The 18,966-nt window shown below is 47.8% G+C and overlaps 2 protein-coding genes across 7 annotated transcripts; both read right to left on the reverse strand.

Annotated features, from left to right (window-relative positions):
• Positions 1–149: 149 nt before the first annotated feature.
• Positions 150–18,447, reverse strand: LOC128263852 (shootin-1). 6 transcript variants are annotated; one of them, XM_052999136.1, is made up of 8 exons: positions 17,179–17,693; positions 7,165–7,372; positions 6,263–6,449; positions 5,886–6,204; positions 5,455–5,567; positions 5,202–5,397; positions 4,282–4,669; positions 150–676 (listed from the first exon to the last, which is right to left on the reverse strand). In XM_052999136.1, the coding sequence occupies exons 2-8, from the start codon at positions 7,349–7,351 to the stop codon at positions 492–494; spliced, it is 1,575 nt and encodes a 524-aa protein (XP_052855096.1). In that variant the 5' UTR covers positions 7,352–7,372; positions 17,179–17,693; the 3' UTR covers positions 150–491. The 6 variants fall into 6 exon arrangements, 5 of the variants coding, with proteins under 5 accessions (XP_052855096.1, XP_052855091.1, XP_052855093.1 ...); XM_052999131.1 differs by lacking the exon at positions 17,179–17,693 and adding an exon at positions 16,999–17,169; XM_052999133.1 differs by lacking the exon at positions 17,179–17,693 and adding an exon at positions 7,443–7,529.
• Positions 8,081–18,441, reverse strand: LOC128263825 (uncharacterized). The gene is made up of 6 exons (XM_052999085.1): positions 18,303–18,441; positions 14,882–16,716; positions 14,317–14,460; positions 13,368–14,252; positions 12,085–13,271; positions 8,081–12,007 (listed from the first exon to the last, which is right to left on the reverse strand). Exons 2-6 carry the CDS (start codon positions 16,695–16,697, stop codon positions 9,671–9,673), a joined length of 6,369 nt encoding a protein of 2,122 aa, XP_052855045.1. The 5' UTR covers positions 16,698–16,716; positions 18,303–18,441; the 3' UTR covers positions 8,081–9,670.
• Positions 18,448–18,966: the final 519 nt, after the last annotated feature.

Raw genomic sequence — 18,966 nt, forward strand, 5'->3', positions numbered from 1 at the left:
TTGTACACTTATGGTTATAAAGTTCTTAGGTGTCCAAGATGTTTCGACGTAAATCTGACCAAGTTACACGCAAATATCACATTCCGTTTAGTAACCTAGTACCTAGTCAGAAACTAGCTAAGTAAAACAGCGTGCAATTTATTTGGTTAAAAACGTTTATTAAAAATATGTTGTTGGGGTTTCTTTGATTAGTATAACGCGAAACCTGTTTCAATGAACACATTAACCAGGGCCGGGTAAAAGTTGGTTATAAACAAAAAATTGTTGGGTAAATCAATAGTTATATAAATTAAAGTAGTATGTAGTAGTTCCATTTCGAAAGTTGTGCTTAAGCTTAGTAAATTGTAAAATGGCTTCGGTTTCCTCCTTGAAAGGCACACAATAATACGGTTTTGAAAATGCACGGAATGTTCGTTGTTCAGGGACAGCTGGGTCCTGAGATTTGAGACCAAAGTGTAAGAGAGTGGGTAAGAAAAATGGCAGGAACGGGATTAGACATCAACTCCGCGGGCCGAGTGCAGGTCCACGCAAATCTTGGAGTTGCGGTTCTGCTTCTGACTTATCTCTAGTACTTGGAACATCTCCTTGAGGGCCTCGCTGGTGCCCGTCTTGCGGCGATTGCGCCTCCGCAGGGTCACGCCGCCCGACTTGAACTCTCGCACTAAAGCGTCAAGACCTGCAACAAAAAAGGGCGAAAGGCAATGAGACCTAGGCTTTGTGCTGGAATTACAATAAGTCGCTGCTAAAGCTTAACGAACATGCGGTTAGATATTAGGGGTAGAGGCGACAGGACAGAACCGTGGCCCAGGAAGCAGGCAATACTCACCCACGTAATCAAGTAAGCCCTGGACTTTAAAAGGTTTATTTTTTTTTGGTCGGTGGACATAAATCACGGACAAGGCCAAAACGGGTTGATGCGAGCACCGTGTCGGGAACTCAGCAACTGTCGCCGGCGACAAATGAAGCTGGACTCCGGTGGTCGTCAATGGAAATATACGGTCTCCCCAACTCCTTACCTAGATGTGTGTGCGTGTGTTTTCCGTGGGGGTGGGTGCCCAAGAGTAAGGCAGGGCCAGGAGAAGTGGCGCAATAAAACACGGAAATATAAAACGCACAAATAATAATAATAATAAGCCATGGTCGGCCCAACAGCAGCAACAATGCGGCCTGCGGTTCTGGAACGCTGCTATGGCTTGGCCCCTCCTCGTAAAAATAATAAATTGCGTCCACTACGCCATCATCATCATCATCATCATCGTCGTCGTCGTCGAATTTGATACGGTCCTAACTTGACAGTTTTGGGCGGAGAAGTGGGCCAGGAGCCGAGTGCCAAGCATAAAGCTGCAAGGCAAGCGTAAAGTATAGGAAAACTGGCGAGAGCTTCGCTTAAAGCCAAAATTCAGGCAGGTTTCTTGGTTTGTCGGCGCATGGAAGCCAGGCAAAAGCCTTTTGCCCCAGTTTGCTCCGGTTCTCGGGAACCCAAGCAGCGCACGGGAAGGAACTTAAATCAAATTGAAGTCTTCAACGTATCGCATACAACCGGAAATGGCACTCAGAGTTGCAGAGAGCTTTAGTGACGACGGGCAGGATATTGACAAATGCGTGATGAAATTTCCGCTATTGCTCTACCTCGGCTGTCCCCCTTTCGGAAAGACAATTGGTTTAAACCGTGCTCCAGCGCACACACATAAGCCCGAGCCCGCAGATTCGGCAACAGGGCAGGTCATGGAGGTCGGGCCTCCGTAGAAAGTGAAGCTGGTAGCTGTTAGCTGTTAGCAGGTAGCAGGTAGCAGGTATCTGGTGTCCATGGCAGCCGCACCAACAATGGCAGCAACTTGTTGTTATGTATACACACGACACAGCCAGGCTTGGACAATATCAGCATTTCCATTCGTCTCGTCTCGTCTCGCCTTGCCTCGTCTCGCATAGCCACGCTCCATCCACCTCGTTCCGGTGTGGGACGCTTCATTTGTTTTTGCCACCCCGCCGAGCAGGACGACGAGCTTGACTTGACGAGTGCGGCCAGGACACGAGCAGCAGCGCCTGATGCCTAGCCGTAAAGCTGATGTACGGCTGGCTGGCAGCTCAAATGCTTCACGTGCCTCAAGGGACGCGCGCGCGTTCTCCGCTCCACTTCGCTGGCAAAGGTGCTCCTTGCAGCCACGTTCTCTATATATCTGAATGTATTATATCCGAATATATATGGAAATCGTCATATTTGTAGCGGCGTTTTGCTGGCTTCCAACAATACGCGCGTTGATTGATTTTGATTTGAATGTGCGCTCGTTACGCATACGACGCGTGGTGCGCGCCAAAAAGTAGGCAACATCAATGAAGCCAGCGCCAAAACAAAACGGAAACGGAAGTGCTTAGTGACAGTGTGCAGTGTCAGAGGAAGTGTGCGAGAGGGAGTGTGTGAGCCAAGCATGGCCCTGACATTGCTGGCATAATCTGAAGTTCCTAGCCCAAGTAAGTGGACCAACGGAGGAATACATTCACTCATAAAAAAGCAGTCACAAGATAAACATCCTCATTATAATAACCTGTAACCTGTATCTCCTGGATCAATACCGCCTATGTAGATACATATTTGCCAAAGGTTTATAATATAATCATGCATTTCCTGCCTTGATGCACACGCACAAAAGGTTCAGCAACAACGTACACGGTTAAATTTACAATATGATGCGGGCCTATGGGTTGATTGAGCCACACATGTGCAGGCGTACTTCTTCTCTATTGATAAAATTCCGATTTAAAGTCGGCTTTCGTGTGTATATCTTAGTTTAATATTACTGCAATCAACTCCTCGATTTTTACCACAATTGTAATAAAAGAGAAAATTAAACGGCAGAGATGGCCCACAAGTGCAATATCAAAACAAACCTTTATATAGTTCACATTCTTTGGCTTCGCATTGTGCGCTATATGTATGTATTATGAGAAATTATGTCAAAAAGACAGGCAATCAGTAAATTCATATATATAGCAGGGTGAAATTCATAACCTAATTAAGCTTACACTAGCTTTCTACTCGGGCTGAATTAAGAATTCGAAAGTCAATTGAATTCATATACAGGGATGCTGTTAGTTATGTATTGCTAGTATTTATTTATATAAGGTATTACAAGTGTGCCATAATTTAAAGCATTTGTTGTCTGTCGATGATAAAAATCTTACGGAGAGAACTGAATTGATTGTTTTTCTTAAATGAAATACGCTTCAAAGAACAAACAAATGAAAGAAAAATCTGAATATTTAAAAACAATATATAGACCAAAATTGTATACTCGTATTTATTTTTTGAAATTACTGAGGAAATACCCAATTTTGGTAGGGCATTGCCGCACCACCCGCTTAAAATGTTCAATTTTCTGACAATGAACAACCCGCTCCCTGTGTCCATAATTCCTATTGATACCAGGTGGGTCCAGGGCATCACCCCATCCCTCTCAAAAAGCTGCTGGCAAACTTAATTAAGAAGTTGCTGCTGCAGCCGTCGACAGTGGGTGGCGAAAGTGGAGGAAAGCAGCCAGTGAAAGCCTGCATTCAGCCGTAAAAGAAGCCGACGTGTAGGTAAAATCAATTACAATTGCAGACGGGCTGCCGAGTTGCGTGTGCGAGAGATGGAGAGGTGGAGGGCCCGAGCGGAAGGATGAGTGGCGTGGGCGTAACTGACAATTGACAGCAACAAGTTGGACCCTTCAGCCAAGCCAGATCTCCGGGACACGGCGACAATGGCAAGCTTTTGTCAACGCACGGCTGGCAAGGATTAGCCGCAGACATGAGTAACACAACGCAAAATGAGTGGAGTGGAAAACCCTCTGCTGACAGCTTATTTCAGGCCAATTTCCCGAATTCGGACAGACAATGCAGGCGAACTAGAGGGAAAACAATCTGCTTAAATCGATTCAGGCCAATGAAACGCTTCGAACACTCTCTAGTATTCTAAAGTCCATTCAACTTGTGCATAGCCCAAGAGTTCATCTGCCACTTGAGATCCTTGAGAGGCAAATATTCTCAACAATGGTCAAAAGTTGCTGGCGAGCACCTCTAAAACTTTATTGAATTTCCAGTCCCTTAAAAGTAGAAAAAGTAAGACCGACCAATGACAATTGAGGCCAAGAAGGGCGAAAGGAAACGTGTTTTGAGGTCATCAATATGTGGACCATTGGCACTTTAACCCACCAACAGAAACACACACACACACACACACACTAGGGGTCACCTACGAAAACTGTACATCTGGAAGGGAGTTTGACCCTGGGTGGGATTACATACCTGTTGCTGCCTCGGCCTGTACCTGATGCTTCACATTGTCGATGATCTTGTCGCCGCTGCCCTTACGCAAGCTATGTCCGGCAATGTGGTCGCTGAGGCTGCTCCCGCCGCGATCCCCGCCAGCTGCTCCCAAGCCACCGGCCCCAAACAGTTTGCCCGGCATGGGTGGTGCCGGTGGTGGAGGCGGAGGCGGAGGAGGTGGTGGTGGTGGAGCTGGAGCAGCCAGCGCCTTTTGCTCGGACCGCTGGTAGCGCGCCAGTTGCTCCTCGGCGTGATCAGCTCGCGTCACTGCCTCGCGCAGCTGCTCCTCGAGTATCTCCAACTTAAGTTGTAATTTTTTTAGTTCATCGTTAGTAGTTTTGGCTATAGCCGCATCCATTAGACTTTGCTACAAATGCAAGAAACAAGAACGAGGGTAGAGCGGGGCAGGCGAGATGGGAGCGGGAAAGAGTGGATTGGGTGGTTTGCGGGTGAGAAAATTAGTAGATCTATCAAGGCGTATCATCTAGGTGGGTTAGTGCATCGAAAGCCAGGTTTGCGGCAGTGAGTGGGGCGAAAGCGACGCACGGCAAGCGAGTTGCTTACGTGTCTCGGTTGGTTTTTTTTTGATGGCGAAGGAAGTGTGACCCGGCACCAAGATTAGGGATGTGCCCAGCTGGGCACATTCCATGCATTTCGCAGAACGTATTATTGAAGGTGCATTGGGGTGAATTGGGGGAATCGCCTTCACCAGCTGTTCTTGTTGCGGTTCAGTTGCTCTTGAAGATATTCGAGAGCGGCTTGAAAATGTCAAACACGCTGCGTGTTTGCTAATGGATGGTAGTAGATGGACATAAGGATATAAATGGAGTAGACAGTAGATAGTTTGATAGCCATAGACCAAGTGCGAAATCGGAGAGTAACCGGAACTCGTAACTAACCATTTCCACAATGCGCTCGTTGTGCTCCCTGGCCTGCTGTTGCACCTGGTCCTGGATCTCCTCGAACTCCACCTGCTCGTTCAGAACGCTGGACGTGGTGCTCGTCCTGGATCCCGGCTGGCCATCGGTCAGATCGCGTGTTTTTGCCGTGAGTTCATCATTGCGCTGCTTCAACTTGATCAGAGCGGCCTCCATCCTGTTGGCATTGACATGTAATTTAGCTTTTCGATATTATATTTATTTGTAAACTCACTTCTGGCTAGTTTCCACACTCTCCTTCATGTTCTCCGTGAGCAACTTGGCCACTTTCGTCAAGTTGCTGTTCTCCGTGCGCAGCGATTCGTTTTCCTCCTCCAGTGAGTGTTGCTAGTTGTAAGACAAAAAAACATTAAGTTTACTAAAGCTCTGCACGAGTTGAGTCAAAGTTTCTTATGACTTGCCCACCAAGCTTATCTACAACATACATTTATAGTCATTGTTCATGTTATTAAATATTCTGACCACTATGATCCAAGTTTAAGGCTCCTAATAAAAAAAAAATGTAACTGCAATAATAGATTATCAAATTACTCATCGGAACTAGTTAATATAATATTATTGCGACAAAGATTTAGAGTGAAACGAAATTAAAACCCAAATTGGTTGTTCATTGTTATATATAATAGCTCTATCCCGTACTCTTACCTGCTCCAATAGTTCGGCCATCTTTTCGTTGGCCTCGTACAGCTGGAGCTCCACGGCATTCGTGGCATGCTTGAGAGTCAGGAACTCATCGGCCAGTCGTTCCACAAGTCCGCTGGTGATGGGCACTCCATCTGAGTTGACATCGACCAGACTGTCGAGCTCTTGAGTGCCGATACTGTCGGCGCTGTCTGCGCTGCCCGACTGCAGAATCTTGAAAAGCTTTCGCTTGAGCTCCACGGATCCGAAGACGGGACGGGGACTCAACTGAGCGGTCTGATCCTGTTGCTTCTCACGCATGTGCTCCAGCTCGCTGGTGAGGCTGTAAAGTGATATATTCATTAAGAACATGACTCCTTTCTGTTGAATCAAAAACCTACCTGTTTATCTGATCGACTTTCATTTTGTGCAGCTTGTCCAAAGCGTTCCGCTCATTGAGAGCCTTGTTGAACTTTGAGCTCAGCTCCTTGATTTGGGTCTCGAAATTGGTCTGTTGCTGCTGCAGCGACTCCAGCGCCACGCACATCTTCTCGTGCTGAGCCTGCTGCTCCTCCTGCGTGGTCTTATCTGCAATAGGTTTGTGATAAAATATAAATTAAACCCCTTGAAAATGCTTGAGTTAATTTCTAAAAGTTTGGAAGAAGAGCTGGAAAAAGGAAGATTATTCAATCAAAATTTTCTTTTAATTTATCATGAAGCTTACTTACCAACAAAGAATATAAGGATTGAAAAAACCTGCGATTGATTTGCTTTTTCAAGGAAAATTTCCTTAAAATTCACTTTAGAGCAAACTTTACTTAAGTGAATTTTAAGAATTTAATACGTTTTTATTTTCCTTGACAAACCAAAACAATCATAGGTTTTTTTCAATCCTTATTTAGTTTGTTTGGCATTTAAGAAATAACCATAACAACTTCACTTTGTATTGTGATTAAAACGTTTTTAATATCTGCTAAGAAATAACCAAAAGTATTGAAATAAAAATCTTTTAAATATCTGATCTTTTTAAATTAAAAATTTTAATTTATACAAATACATCCAGATTATTATATTTGCCCCCTTAAATTTATATAGTATTAGCTTTGCGAAAATATGAAAAGTTGCTTCCAAACCATTTTTGAATTTATTTCCATAAGAAAAAACTACTAGAACTATGACCGCAACTATATTATTATATTTATATATTAATTTGCAACACTTTGATATGCAACTTTTTAAGTGACGTCAAAGTGGTCATTGTTTTCACTAAGGGATCATCTAAAAAATATAAAGATGTACTTACGTGTTTCGATCTCCAGCTTGAGAGCCTTGTTCTCTTCCCTCAGGGCGATGTTGTCCTCCAGCAAGGTGAACATGTCGTGCTCCGGGTCCTGCTCGTTGTAGTCCGGCTCCCGCACGCGACTCCGGCTGCGGGTCTTGGCCTCCTGGGTGCGGAACTTGGCCACCGGAATGCGGCCGCGTCGCTCCATTCTTCAGTAGTTGCGATTTGCCTGGCAGGGGGAATAAAATGTCGTTATATTTAGTGACTATACATTAGGTGATAACTTCAACTTTGCTTACGTTTCGCTTGCGCACAAGCCTTAAAGCCAAAACCTTAACCTCTTATGCTAAGCAATGCAAATGGAACTTAATGCTGCCATCACCGAATGATGAGTGTTTGGTTGTGGATGCGTTTTGGGTGTGGTTGGTGTATTTTAGGGAATGCTTTTGGATGGAGGTGTGTGAGGGTGTGTGTGTGCTGCATGCCTTTTGGGTGACGAATTGCTGCTGGGGTTAGGGGCCCACATTGAAACGCCTTGGAGTTTTACTTTTCGATTTTATTATTTGCTGTTTACAATTTCTTCTTGATTTCAGTTTAATCTTGCCTTGCCCGCCCCTTTCCCGACTCCCTATTTTGCCCTGGGTGCCACTGCGTGTGCTTCTGCTGCTGGGTTTTGTGTACGATTCGCTTGGATTCTGCTATTTGCTCTCTCCTCAATATTCTGCTTCGAGTGCTAAAAATGCAGGACACCAGTTCGCCTTGGTTAAATTTATATCAGAAGTTGGCCGAGAGCATTTGGAATGCCTGCCGAAAGTTGCTACGAAACTAGTTAAAGTGCCACGCCCATTGCTTGATTTAAGCTTATAAATGGTTTTAGCTTGGCTTTAGAAATATTTGCTTGTTGGTGCAGAAGCGTTTTCATTTACCTCCGTTTTACTTGTTTTTGTTTTTTGTTTTGTCAATTCTTAACTATTTTAATTTAACTGTATTTTTGCCATTGGTTTTTTTGTGTTTTGCTTCTTTTGCTAATTACTTATGCATACAATTTCCTTTGCTTTTGCCGTAAATCAATTTCATGTTTTGTCACTTGTAGTGTAAAAATAAAAAAACCTAAAGTTTATACACAAAATTCTCGAGTTTAGTACAACTCATTTTTTCGCTACACTTCTTGTTTGCCTCGCTTTAAATATTATTTATAAATTTTTGAGATTGAGTTGCTTTTGTTTCTCGATTTAGTTTTTTCATTCAATTTTATAAAAATAACTAATTAAAGGCGGCTTAGAGCTCTTTGTTTTTGCTTTTTTTCATTATCTTGTTGTGTATGCTTCTATGCTTGAATTATTTATTTTTTTTTTTGTAGAATTTTTTGATTTTTTCAATTTGGTTTAAATAGCTATATAGTAAATGTTTTTATATATATTTTCGAAATTAATATTAGTGTATTTTTTCTTTCCTTTTTACAGCTAATTTTAAGATTTATCTTTGGATAATCATGCTTTGTGTGCTAAATACTTTACATGTCCTTACGAATTTTATAATTTACATTCCTCTTTTTTAGTATACGTACGTATAATTTTTTATAAATTAATATTTTTATAATTTATTTATATATTTATATATATTTGTTTAAATATATGTGAAATTCTGAGTCGAACAAGAAGCCTCAGTATTGAGATTGGAAATACAGATCTGTTAAGGAGAAAGGGGTTAATTTTTTTATATGTTTTGAGCAGTTTGCATTGAAAATACATAAATGTTGATAATGGTTTATAATAAATCAAACAAACAATACGAATTCATTGGTCTTTGTACTGAAAGGTAAAATAAACAAACATTCGTTTAAAGGCTAGAAAAGTATGCTAAGCTACGCAGCTAAGCCTATAAATGGTGTCCGCTTTAATTTAAATGATTAACGAAATACTGTGGGCTTACGAAAGTGAATAGTCTATATGTAATTATACATAATTATATTGAGATACCCTGTATTTCTTGGGTAACGCGTTGTCAGAATTTGATTTCTTGAAAATATTTCCGACATCGGAGATTTAGTTATAAGTAGTTTTTTAATTTTCTTTTATTTCATACGAGTTATGTGTAAATATGTTTATCTTTGCGTTGCATTATGACCAAGTCATAGAAAGGGAATAATCTTAGCTTTCTTTTAAGGAACGTGTTGTGATACAAATGAAATGGATAACGTGTCTTAAAGGGTTTTGTTTGCAAAGAATATATATGTGTTAAAAAACAAGAAATTTTTTGTTTTGACAGATCTATTCGTCGTACAACATACAAGTGTGTTAGGGAGACACTCGCCGTATGTCATCCACTGTGAGTTGCAAGGTTCACAAGCAATATTTTAGACTGATCGTTTGTGTTATGTTCGTGACTGGACACCTACGACCGCGCCTAGTCTGAGGATGGGTTTCAAACGATGTTGTTGCATGCTTTAGTTGTAATTGTTGTTGGTTGTTTGCTTCGTTGTGGTGTTCTGTTTGGTTTCAATCGGATGGTTACTTGTTGGTATCATCTACATCTTCTCGATAAAGCCGCGCAGTTTGTCAATGAAGGGACGTCGGTAGGCCGACGAGTGCGCGATCTCCAGCTTGTACCACTTGTCAAACGACTCCTTGGGAATGACCTCGCTCTCGTACAATACGCTGAACGTACTGCAGATGGTCTCGCCGGCGGCCATCTCATCCGCGAGCTCGGCCATGAAGTGCTGCTGCAACGAGTCCACGGCCTCGTCGATGCAAGCGATCTCCAGCGCCTCCTGGGCGTCGATGCAAAGCCTCAGCAGTGGTGTGCACCGGCTGCGGAAGCTCTCCGTGTTCAGCTGCAACGGCCTTGCGTTGCCGCCGCCGCCGCTTTTGTTGTTGTTGTGGGTACTTGTCGTCACATTCATCGCGAAATCACAGCACAGGAATCTAGTGAGCTGCCTCACAAAGTTGTCGTTGATGGCCACGTTGGTGTTGATGTAGTCGATGGCCATGTCGCAGGACAGTGCCAGCAGGTATCTAATCCGCTCTACATGCTCCACCGGCGATCGAGGCGTGGTGGGCGCTTTCGCCTTGGCTTGTCCCTGCCCCTGTCCATGTCCATGTCCCTGACCCTGGCCGGGTCCGTTGTCCAGAAAGTAAAAACTGTGCGACTGCACAAATTCGCGATACTTGCGCACATCGTTCCAGAACAGCTGTCCGCGGTCCAGCTTGTAGTCGTTGTGCCACAGCTTGCGGGCATAGGCGGCTCCGAATTCCTGCACAAAGAAGCTGACAAAGGCGTAAACAAAGCGCTCCGTAAAGACCGGACTGTCCAGCCAGCGGCGCTGCCACAGGTCCTTCAGATCCAACTGTCCCGCGTGAATGATGGGGCCCAGGAACTCGAACACATAGCCCCAGCCGTTGGGCACGTCCACCAGCAGATCGGGGAAGTCCTCGCCAAACCTGGAGTACGCCTGCCCGAAGATCTCCTTGTCCACCGCCTCCTTGTCCATCAGGTAAGCAAAGACGTTCGCACAGGCCTGACGCTGCTGGCGCTTCACCTCCCGCCGATGCAGGTACTCCATCAGCAGGTAGTGCAGAGTCTTCGACTGCTGCGAGCCGCTGTGCGCACGCCAAATGGTCAGCACCTCCGTTTGCCAGTCGCGCGTGTTGAGAGCCTCCTCAACCAGCTTGGTGATCAGCCCCTGGCACTGGTTGCCATCGAAGCCGGCATCCGCCGGGCTTTCCACACGGCTTCTGTTACCGGCGTTGGCCGGCGGCAGGGGTGTTCCCAGTGGCGGTTGTGGCTGCTGGTACGGCGAGAATCTGTAGTTTTGGCCCGGACGTTTCAGCAAGGACGTCGGCGGCGGCGGGACACTGGACGCGTTCGCGGGCGTCGAGCTGACCGGACGATTGCCCGCATAGCGCCACTGGTAGTGCGATGGGTTGCCCAGCTTGGCGGATGAATCGTCGCTGGCGCTGCTGCTGCTGAAGCGCAGCTTGCTGGGATCAATGCTGAGGGTCTGGTTCTCGTGGTGCTGCTTGTTGGGCATCTTCTGCATGAAGTAATTGCCGCCGTCGTGTCCGTGTTGGTGGTGGTGCTTTTGCTGCTGGTGGTGCACCGGCTGCTGGTTGTGGTTCATGCCGCCGCCGCCGCCACGACCACTGCTGTGGTGTGGCTGATCCTTGGGTTCGTCGTGCTGCTTGTGGCGCTGTCCGCGTCCGCCCTGCTGTCCGGACTGATGGGTGGCCGGCTGGTCCCAGTTGCGCTGCCTCAGGTCCAGCACATCCTGCATCATGAACCGCACCCGACTGCTGATCTTAATGTGCGCCTGCTGCCTGTGCCCCGTTCCGCGAGAACGGTTTATGATGTCCTGGATGCGGCGGAAGATCTTCTCAATGCGATCCCTCAGCTGGTAGTGCTCGGGCTGGCTGGCCTCCAGCAAATGGCCCACAGTGGTCAGCAGCTTGCACATGTACTCCAGCTTCTCCTCGCATCCGTGCTCGAGCAGTGACTCCACGCAGTTAAGCACTCGGTCGCTGGTAAGCGACTGCAGCTTAAAGAGCTCGCCGATGAAGCGAACAGTGCCCCAGGCACGACGCCGGAACTGGTACTCCAGATCCTCCATCTCGGCGCGCAGCTCCGTTTTTCTAGCCGGCTCCGTGCACTGGCTGATGCGATCCATTGTGGGCTGCAGCTTCTTGGCCTTCGCGTTGGCATCGTTCACATTCGACTCAAACTCGTGCTGAATGCGTGTGATCAGTGAGCTGGTGAAGAGTGACTTGTTCTCGGCCTTGATCTCGTGGAAAAGCACCTTGCAAAAGCGGGCATAGGTGGGCGCAAAGTTTGGCTCACTAATAGTCTTCTCAAAGATCAGCAGCATGACCTGCAAATAAGATGTGGTTCAAGTATCAGTTGTATGGAAGAGAAATATCATTTCTAGAATAGACTATAGCAACTTACGTTTGTCATTTTGGCTTCATTGTCCATCTTGATGCTGGACATCTCCTTGAGGAGCACCTCGAAGTTATCGGGCGTGAGTTTATTGAGAATGCCGCGCACCTTCTTGAGAACGCCCTCGACATCGTCGTCGTCGTGATCCTGGCCACTGGCCATGGACCCGCGCCGCAGGGTACCCGGCTGCCAGGCGTTCTCGCATTCCGACAACTTTATCTCCTCCTTAAGCGAGAGCTGCACCCGAATGATGTCCATGTGTCGCTGACTCGAGTTGGCTCCACCACCGCCGCCGCCGCCACCACCACCACTGCCCATGTTGCCCATGCCAAGAGAGCCGCCCATCTGCTGATGTCCGTCGTGGTGCTTCTTGTTGGGTCCGTGGCCACGTCCGCGTTTGCCGGGCACGTAGTCCATCGACTCGTTGAAGTTCATGTGCTGGTACTGCTGGACGTGCTGGCCGTGACCGCCATGGGCATGGTGCTGCTGCGGCTGCTGCTGACGGGAGACGAACAACTGCGAGATGCAGTCGCCCTTCTGGCAGGGCACCATGGGTGGCTTGCGCGAGTCGCTTAGCTTGGACAGCTCCCGCAGGGTTTCGATGGAATAGTGTAAGTTTCTGGGCACCTGTGGACCTGGACCTGGACCGGGACCTGGACTGGGACCGGGGCTGGGGCTTTTTGACTGCGGTAGTTTTTGCTGGCTCGTTTTCGGAGATCCCAAACCCGCCCTTCCGGCTGTCTGATGCAGTGGAGAGCCCCTCTTGCTGCCCGCGCTCTTCTCTCCCGCAATCGGTGCATTAACCTTGGGAGCGCAGTCCACATTATCCGCGCTCCGGCTGCTCTGCGAGGACTCATCCTCTGCTGCCTTGCTGAGTGTCGAACTCGACCAGGTGGAGCTGCATATGAAACCTGTTTCGTGGCGCGTCTCCTCGTGGAAATCCCCGAACTTCAGTTCGACGGATTGCTCCTCGGCCTTGCCCACGACTCCAGCACCCACTGTTACTGGCTCATCATCCTCGCACACTGAACTGCTGCTGTTGAGGAATTGCAGCTGCTGCGTATCCGACGGAGCAGCGGATGTGTTGGGGCTGCCCTTTTGCAGGAACTTGGCCACAATCTCATCGTTGGCCATGTGCTTTTCTGATTTGCCTTCCGGATTATTCGTCATGCTACTGAAGTCCTCTTTGCTGTTAGCTGGGGAAAAAACTAATTGTAATTAGGACCTGTTGTTCTTTTGAAGTTAAATAATTAAGAGACAAAATACATTTTTAATAATACAAAATCACTCACATTCAGGATCGCTGTCCTCCTCCGCATCGATGTCATTCTCGTCATTGTTGTTGTTGCTCGCCAACTGCTCCTTGGGATTGAGCAGGGGCTTGTCTCTTAGAGTAGAACTTACGTTAGGATTATTACTAGTTGCACTAATCTTATCAGTCGTCGGTTGCGCCATCGCCTTGTCATCGACAGCAGTCGTTCCTAGTTTGGTTTTTGACGTTGCCGTTGTCGTTACCGTGTTTGTTGATGTTGTGGTAGCAACAGCGTTGTTGTTTGTGTTGATCTCTGGCACGCCGTTGCCGTTGCCCCTGCCATTACCATTACCATTACCATTGTTGTTCTGGTTTTGGTTCTGGTTCTGCCCCTGGCTACTCGTGGTGGTTGTTATCGAGGATTTCTGTTTCTTTTTCTCCAGCTCCTTGGCTCGCTTCCGGGCCTTGACCTGTTTTTTGGTCGAGTTGTTGGTGTTATTGGTGACGGCGGTGGTGCCGGCAAGCAGGGTGACGGCGGCCGAGATGCGTGAGGCAGCCGGTGCTGCTGCAGTTGATGGTCTTCCAGGGATCTGCTTGCCCTGCTGCAGGAGATTCACTGACTGCTGCTGCTGCTGGTGCTGCTGATTTTGTGGCTGTCTGGATGTGTGTGTCGGCGTGGAGGCTGCCGACGAGGAGGCCCCCGAACTGGTTGTTGTCGAGGTGGCGGGCGGAAGGCCCGACTTGACCGGCGCCGGAACAGCTGTGGTGGCAATCGACTTGGTTGGCTTCTGCTGGGCCACACGTGTTGTCGGGGGATCTGCTGGAGTCAGCATCGGCTGGCTTCTGGACAAGATGGAGATGCCCGGGCATCCGCTGGCCGCTGCCTCGGCCACGTCATTCGCTATGGATGTGGGCGTGGCGGTACCTGTGAGCAACAAAAATAAGACAATGTCGTAGGGTTTTTATTTTTCGGAACGGCAATCACTCACTTTGCTTGTTGGCCGATTTGGGGCGCTGTTTCTTGGCTTGCTCTTGGAACAGGACGGGCTGCTGTCCCGCGTCGATGGCCTCGGGCAGATTCAAATCCGAGTGTACCAACGGCAGGCTCTCGTGCGTCTCTGTGACATTGTCCACTGCAAGAGGAATCATTAGTCTTGGACACTAAAAGCCCGGCTAACTTCGGCTTGCCGATGTTTGACATACCCCGCGAGGGTTTCTTTTCTTTTAAGTTTCTTATTGTTTTTGTTTAACTACAATTTTATTTTAAGTTTCGTTTCAATTTGGAAGGCTATTTAAATTTGATTGTTTAAAAAGATTTTATAGGAACAGTTTACTGGGATGCTTACGTTCATCTCACGTTGATTTCAATTTTATGCTGTTATGTTGTTCTCATAATAAATACACAAAAATGGAGCAATGCTCTTTGGAATGGGATTTTCAGAACAAATAAAAAGTGTTTTATAACCCATGAATAAAATAGATGAGTATAACTCTGAACTCAATAACTCGATATTTTTTATACAAAACCAAGTAAATGTTATTCTATTAACTCACCGTCGCTGTACTGCCAGAAACTTAGATGGTCATCGGCGTTGCCCGAGTGGGCCAGTAGTAAGTCCTTGACAATAACGCTGATTTTATCCTTATCCGTGGCGCCGGGTGAAGGTGACGACAGGCCGTCTTCCTGAACGGCCGCTTCCTCGGCAAACATCATGCCAGGCAACTTCTCCGCGGATATAGAGTGGTGGCCGAGGGAAGTCGCCGACTTTGCCGTTTGCATCTGCTCATCCACCATGACCCCGGACACGAGAGACGAGGCCGAGGCGGAGTCCATGACAATGGGTGCCTGAAATAGGCACATGGTGCTATCCGAATCCAGGGCCGTGTTCGGTGTCAGCGTCGCGTTCGAGTCCTTCTTCTTGAACACCGTATCCATCACGTTCTCTTTGGTGTCCGGATGGATGATGGGAATGGCGTATTTCCGCTTGCAGATCTTGTCGTTGGTGGCCACCAGTTGCTGGGCCGTTGCCACCGGCGGAGTAGGCAGCGAAGTGGTTGAGAATCCACTGGCCACCGCCGGCACTCCAGCCCCACCAGGCACACTGGGCAACGCTGTGGCGCTGCTGGTCTGCAAGTGCGGCGCGTAAGTGTGCAACCCACCCGACGTTTGGGGAGGCGGTGGGGCCAGCCCAGCAGGAGTGAGCATGGGAGCCGCCGTAATCCCGGCTGGCGCGCCCAGGGTAAGGCCTGGAATGAAGTTGGGCTGAAACTGGAAGGCCGGCGCTCCGTTCAGCGGCCCGTTGCGCGTGTTCATAATGGGAGCCACCGTTGCGGGAGTGGGACGCGGGGCACTCGCCTGCGCCACGGCGTATGTGGCAAAGTAGTTGGGATGCTGGGCGGTGGCCGCTGCCCTTTGGCCGCCTCGCATGTTGCCCCTGTGCGAGTTACCGCCACTGGCCACGTTGTTCCCGCCGCTACTCTGTGCCGTGGGCATGTGGTAGTAGGCAATTGCCTGCGTCTGACCAGCTCCAGCTGCCCCGCCAGGTCCCTGCTGTTGGCCATTCGGCGGCAGCTGCTTCTGCTGCTGCTGCTGCGCATAGAAGGCGGTGGCCGGAGCTCCGGCCGCTCCGTTCGTGGGGAAGGCCACCGCCGGCTGCATGCCCAGGAGCTGCCCGGTCTGGGCGTAGGGTAAATAGGTGGCGGAGATGTAGGTACCCGCACCACCCGCATTCAGACCAGCTGACTGCGGGAAGTGGGGCGGCAGGGCTGGGTTGTTCAGCGCACGGGTTAGGCTGGCGCCGGGAGCCACGCCGTTGGCTCCACCATGGTGGCCACCGCTGTGGGGATGTCCCAGCGAGTTGCTGCTGGCGGCGGCGCTCAGTTGGAGGGCAGCGCCGCCGCCGCCACTGGCATTGTTGCTGGTCGGCGCGGAGTGGGCGGCGTAGGTCGGCTGGGGATAGAAGATGACCGGTTGGTGGTGCGCCTGTGCCTGCACCTGCTGCTGCTGTTGTTGCTGCTGCTGCTGCTGGATGTGTTGCTGGAGATGGTGATGCTGTTGCTGCTGGTGTTGCTGCTGCTGTTGCAGCAACTGCTGCTGCTGCTGGTGGTGTAGGCCGCTGTGGTTCGGGACAAACAGGGCGTGGGCCGCCTGCTGCTGCTCCTGCTGTTGCTGCTGGTGCAGGATACTACTCCGCACCTGCTGCTGCTGCTGTTGCTGAACTGCCTGTTGCTGATGCTGCTGCTGCTGCTGCTGGAGGTGATGGTGGTGCGAGTGCGCCGTCTGGTGGTGCTGGGCCTGGTGGCTGTGGTTCGTCTGGTGTGTCGACTGTGGTCTGGTTCCCTTCCCACCCCCTCCCTGTTGTAGGAACATAGGAGGACCTTCGGAGGATCTGCACACGCACACGCATCGCACGCAATCGCACGGTCACACGCACAGGCACACACGGAGAGTTAAGAAAACCGCGGCCGGAACAAAACAGATGTACAAATCGTAATGTTAGTAAGATGGAAATGGAAGTGAAAATGGGTTGGCGATGTAAGGAATGCTTGGCGTATTATGGTTCAAAGCCGTGGGATGCATGCGTATGTGATTCGAATCGAGTGGGTGAAAAAGCAACCAAAAAGCGGCATGCAAATCATGTGTCTAGATCTTATAACTAAGAGATCCGTACTAAACTGGTCGAATGCACTCCCTTTCAGCTCTTTGTTGTTCGCCCAGTTTCTGACTCAATTGAACTTCTTAATTGGAATGTGGAGTATGATGTCACTCGCGGGGCGTGTACACATCCGAAATGCTTTCGAAGATGGCCCGACCGACACCTTATCGCCTGGTTTATCAATGGACTACTCACTGGCAGAACGGAACCCAAGCACTAGCGAATGTGTGACACACTGTAACAAGTGGCGCTATTAGTCAGTACTGGCCTTAAACGCAACAACACAAAGGCAGCCACAAAGAAGCATCAGCCAGCGGGCGTGGGAGGTGAGCGATGGCCCGCTGTCGGCAGTTTGGCAACAACCAGTTTGGCATTCCGTCAGCACTTTCCTCGGCACAGTGCAAATCACTTAAAACTGTTGAGGATAGAGGATTCAATGCGACCAAAGGGAATTTCTTTTGATGTTTTGTTAAGCAAATTTAGTTAAACTAGGCATAATGCTGATTGATAAGAATACAATAATTGCATCATCAGTGTCAGCATAGAGTGTATACTCGGAAAACAAACCTTTGAGGTTCATTTGACCAAGAAACTCATAAACACAAACAAAAAACTTGCTGAGAATCAATTGACTTTCAAGTAATGATTGGTTTACCAAAGAATTGAAAGTGATTCAAAGAGTTTCAACTTACAGAAAAACATTAAAACTTTTTCAAAGGACTTAAATGTTCTTACTGGCAGCTTACTATTTAATTATATAAAAAGCTAACCCCATTTATGTAATATTTTGGAAAATATTAAAATATTAATCAAAAGATTATTTAGAAGCCTATTGCAAGTCTTAAATAATTAAAAAAAAGGTATTAATTAGATATTATTGAAGATGTTTAAATATAAAGCTCGTGCTGAGCTTCTTGGCCAGTTTTCACTGTGCTGTGCCGATTGCAGCTCTGCTGTGGCCTAGAAAAACCAACTCCGCTGCAGTTTGAGGCCAAGCACCTCGCCTGGCGAAAACCTGTTCCAGCCAGAGAAAAAGATGCCGCTGCAACTTGAGTCGGACGCCCATTTTCACTCGATGGCGAGGAAAACGAAAACCTGGCTGTCAGAAAGGCTCACTTGTTTCTGGTTTGTTTGTAAACAAGACCAGTTGGACCAATGTGTGGGTGCTGTTCTAATTGGGATCGCTGATTGGGAGTGCATTCGTATTGGAGTGTTTGTGCTAAGGTGAGTGCGGTTAACCAAGGAAACAATAACTTATGCGAGTTAATTACACAAGAAGTTGAGCTTGGATGTGAATGCAGTGTAACTGGATAACTTACCGCTTCCTGTGCTGCTGCTGCTGCTGCTGCTGATGTCCTCGAGGACTCTGCTCGATTGGTAGATGATGCGGTGATTCTGTTGGTATTGGGTTTATCCCGATGCTATTTACGTCTTGATCCTGTTCGGCTTTCACTTGACTCCTGGTCAAGTCCTACGCCTCCTTCTCCTTCTTCTTATTATTTGCTCCTTCTCTGCCAATTAGCTTTCTTTCCTCGTTTGGACACCTCGTCGTGGTTAGCTCTATCCGGAAATTTCAGATATTCCATGTATAAAAATACGCGAGCTATACGATGCACATCCACATCCACATTTGTGCAGACGGACGAGGGGCACGTTCACGTACATACGTACAAAAAATACAAAATAACGTACGGCAAGTGCTAAAATTTCACGGTAATTTTTCTATAATTAAGAGTGAGAGAAAGACAAAACGTAAGCTTGAATTTAGCATTTACATAAAATTACAATATGATTAATTCTATGAACTTCCGACCAGCGCCTGCTACGATTTTTAGTTCCCTCTCTGTCCAGCTGAGCAGGCTCAGCCCCAGATTAAGAATAAAAAATTGACAAGAATTTCATGTTTTGAGTCTGCTGGCAAAGGGTTTTCCGTTTTCCAGGTTTTCTTTTTTGGCCTTTCAGTTTTCAGTTTTTCCTGCGAAA

Source organism: Drosophila gunungcola, chromosome 3R (assembly GCF_025200985.1).
Source record: "Drosophila gunungcola strain Sukarami chromosome 3R, Dgunungcola_SK_2, whole genome shotgun sequence".
NCBI classification, from domain to species: domain Eukaryota; kingdom Metazoa; phylum Arthropoda; class Insecta; order Diptera; family Drosophilidae; genus Drosophila; species Drosophila gunungcola.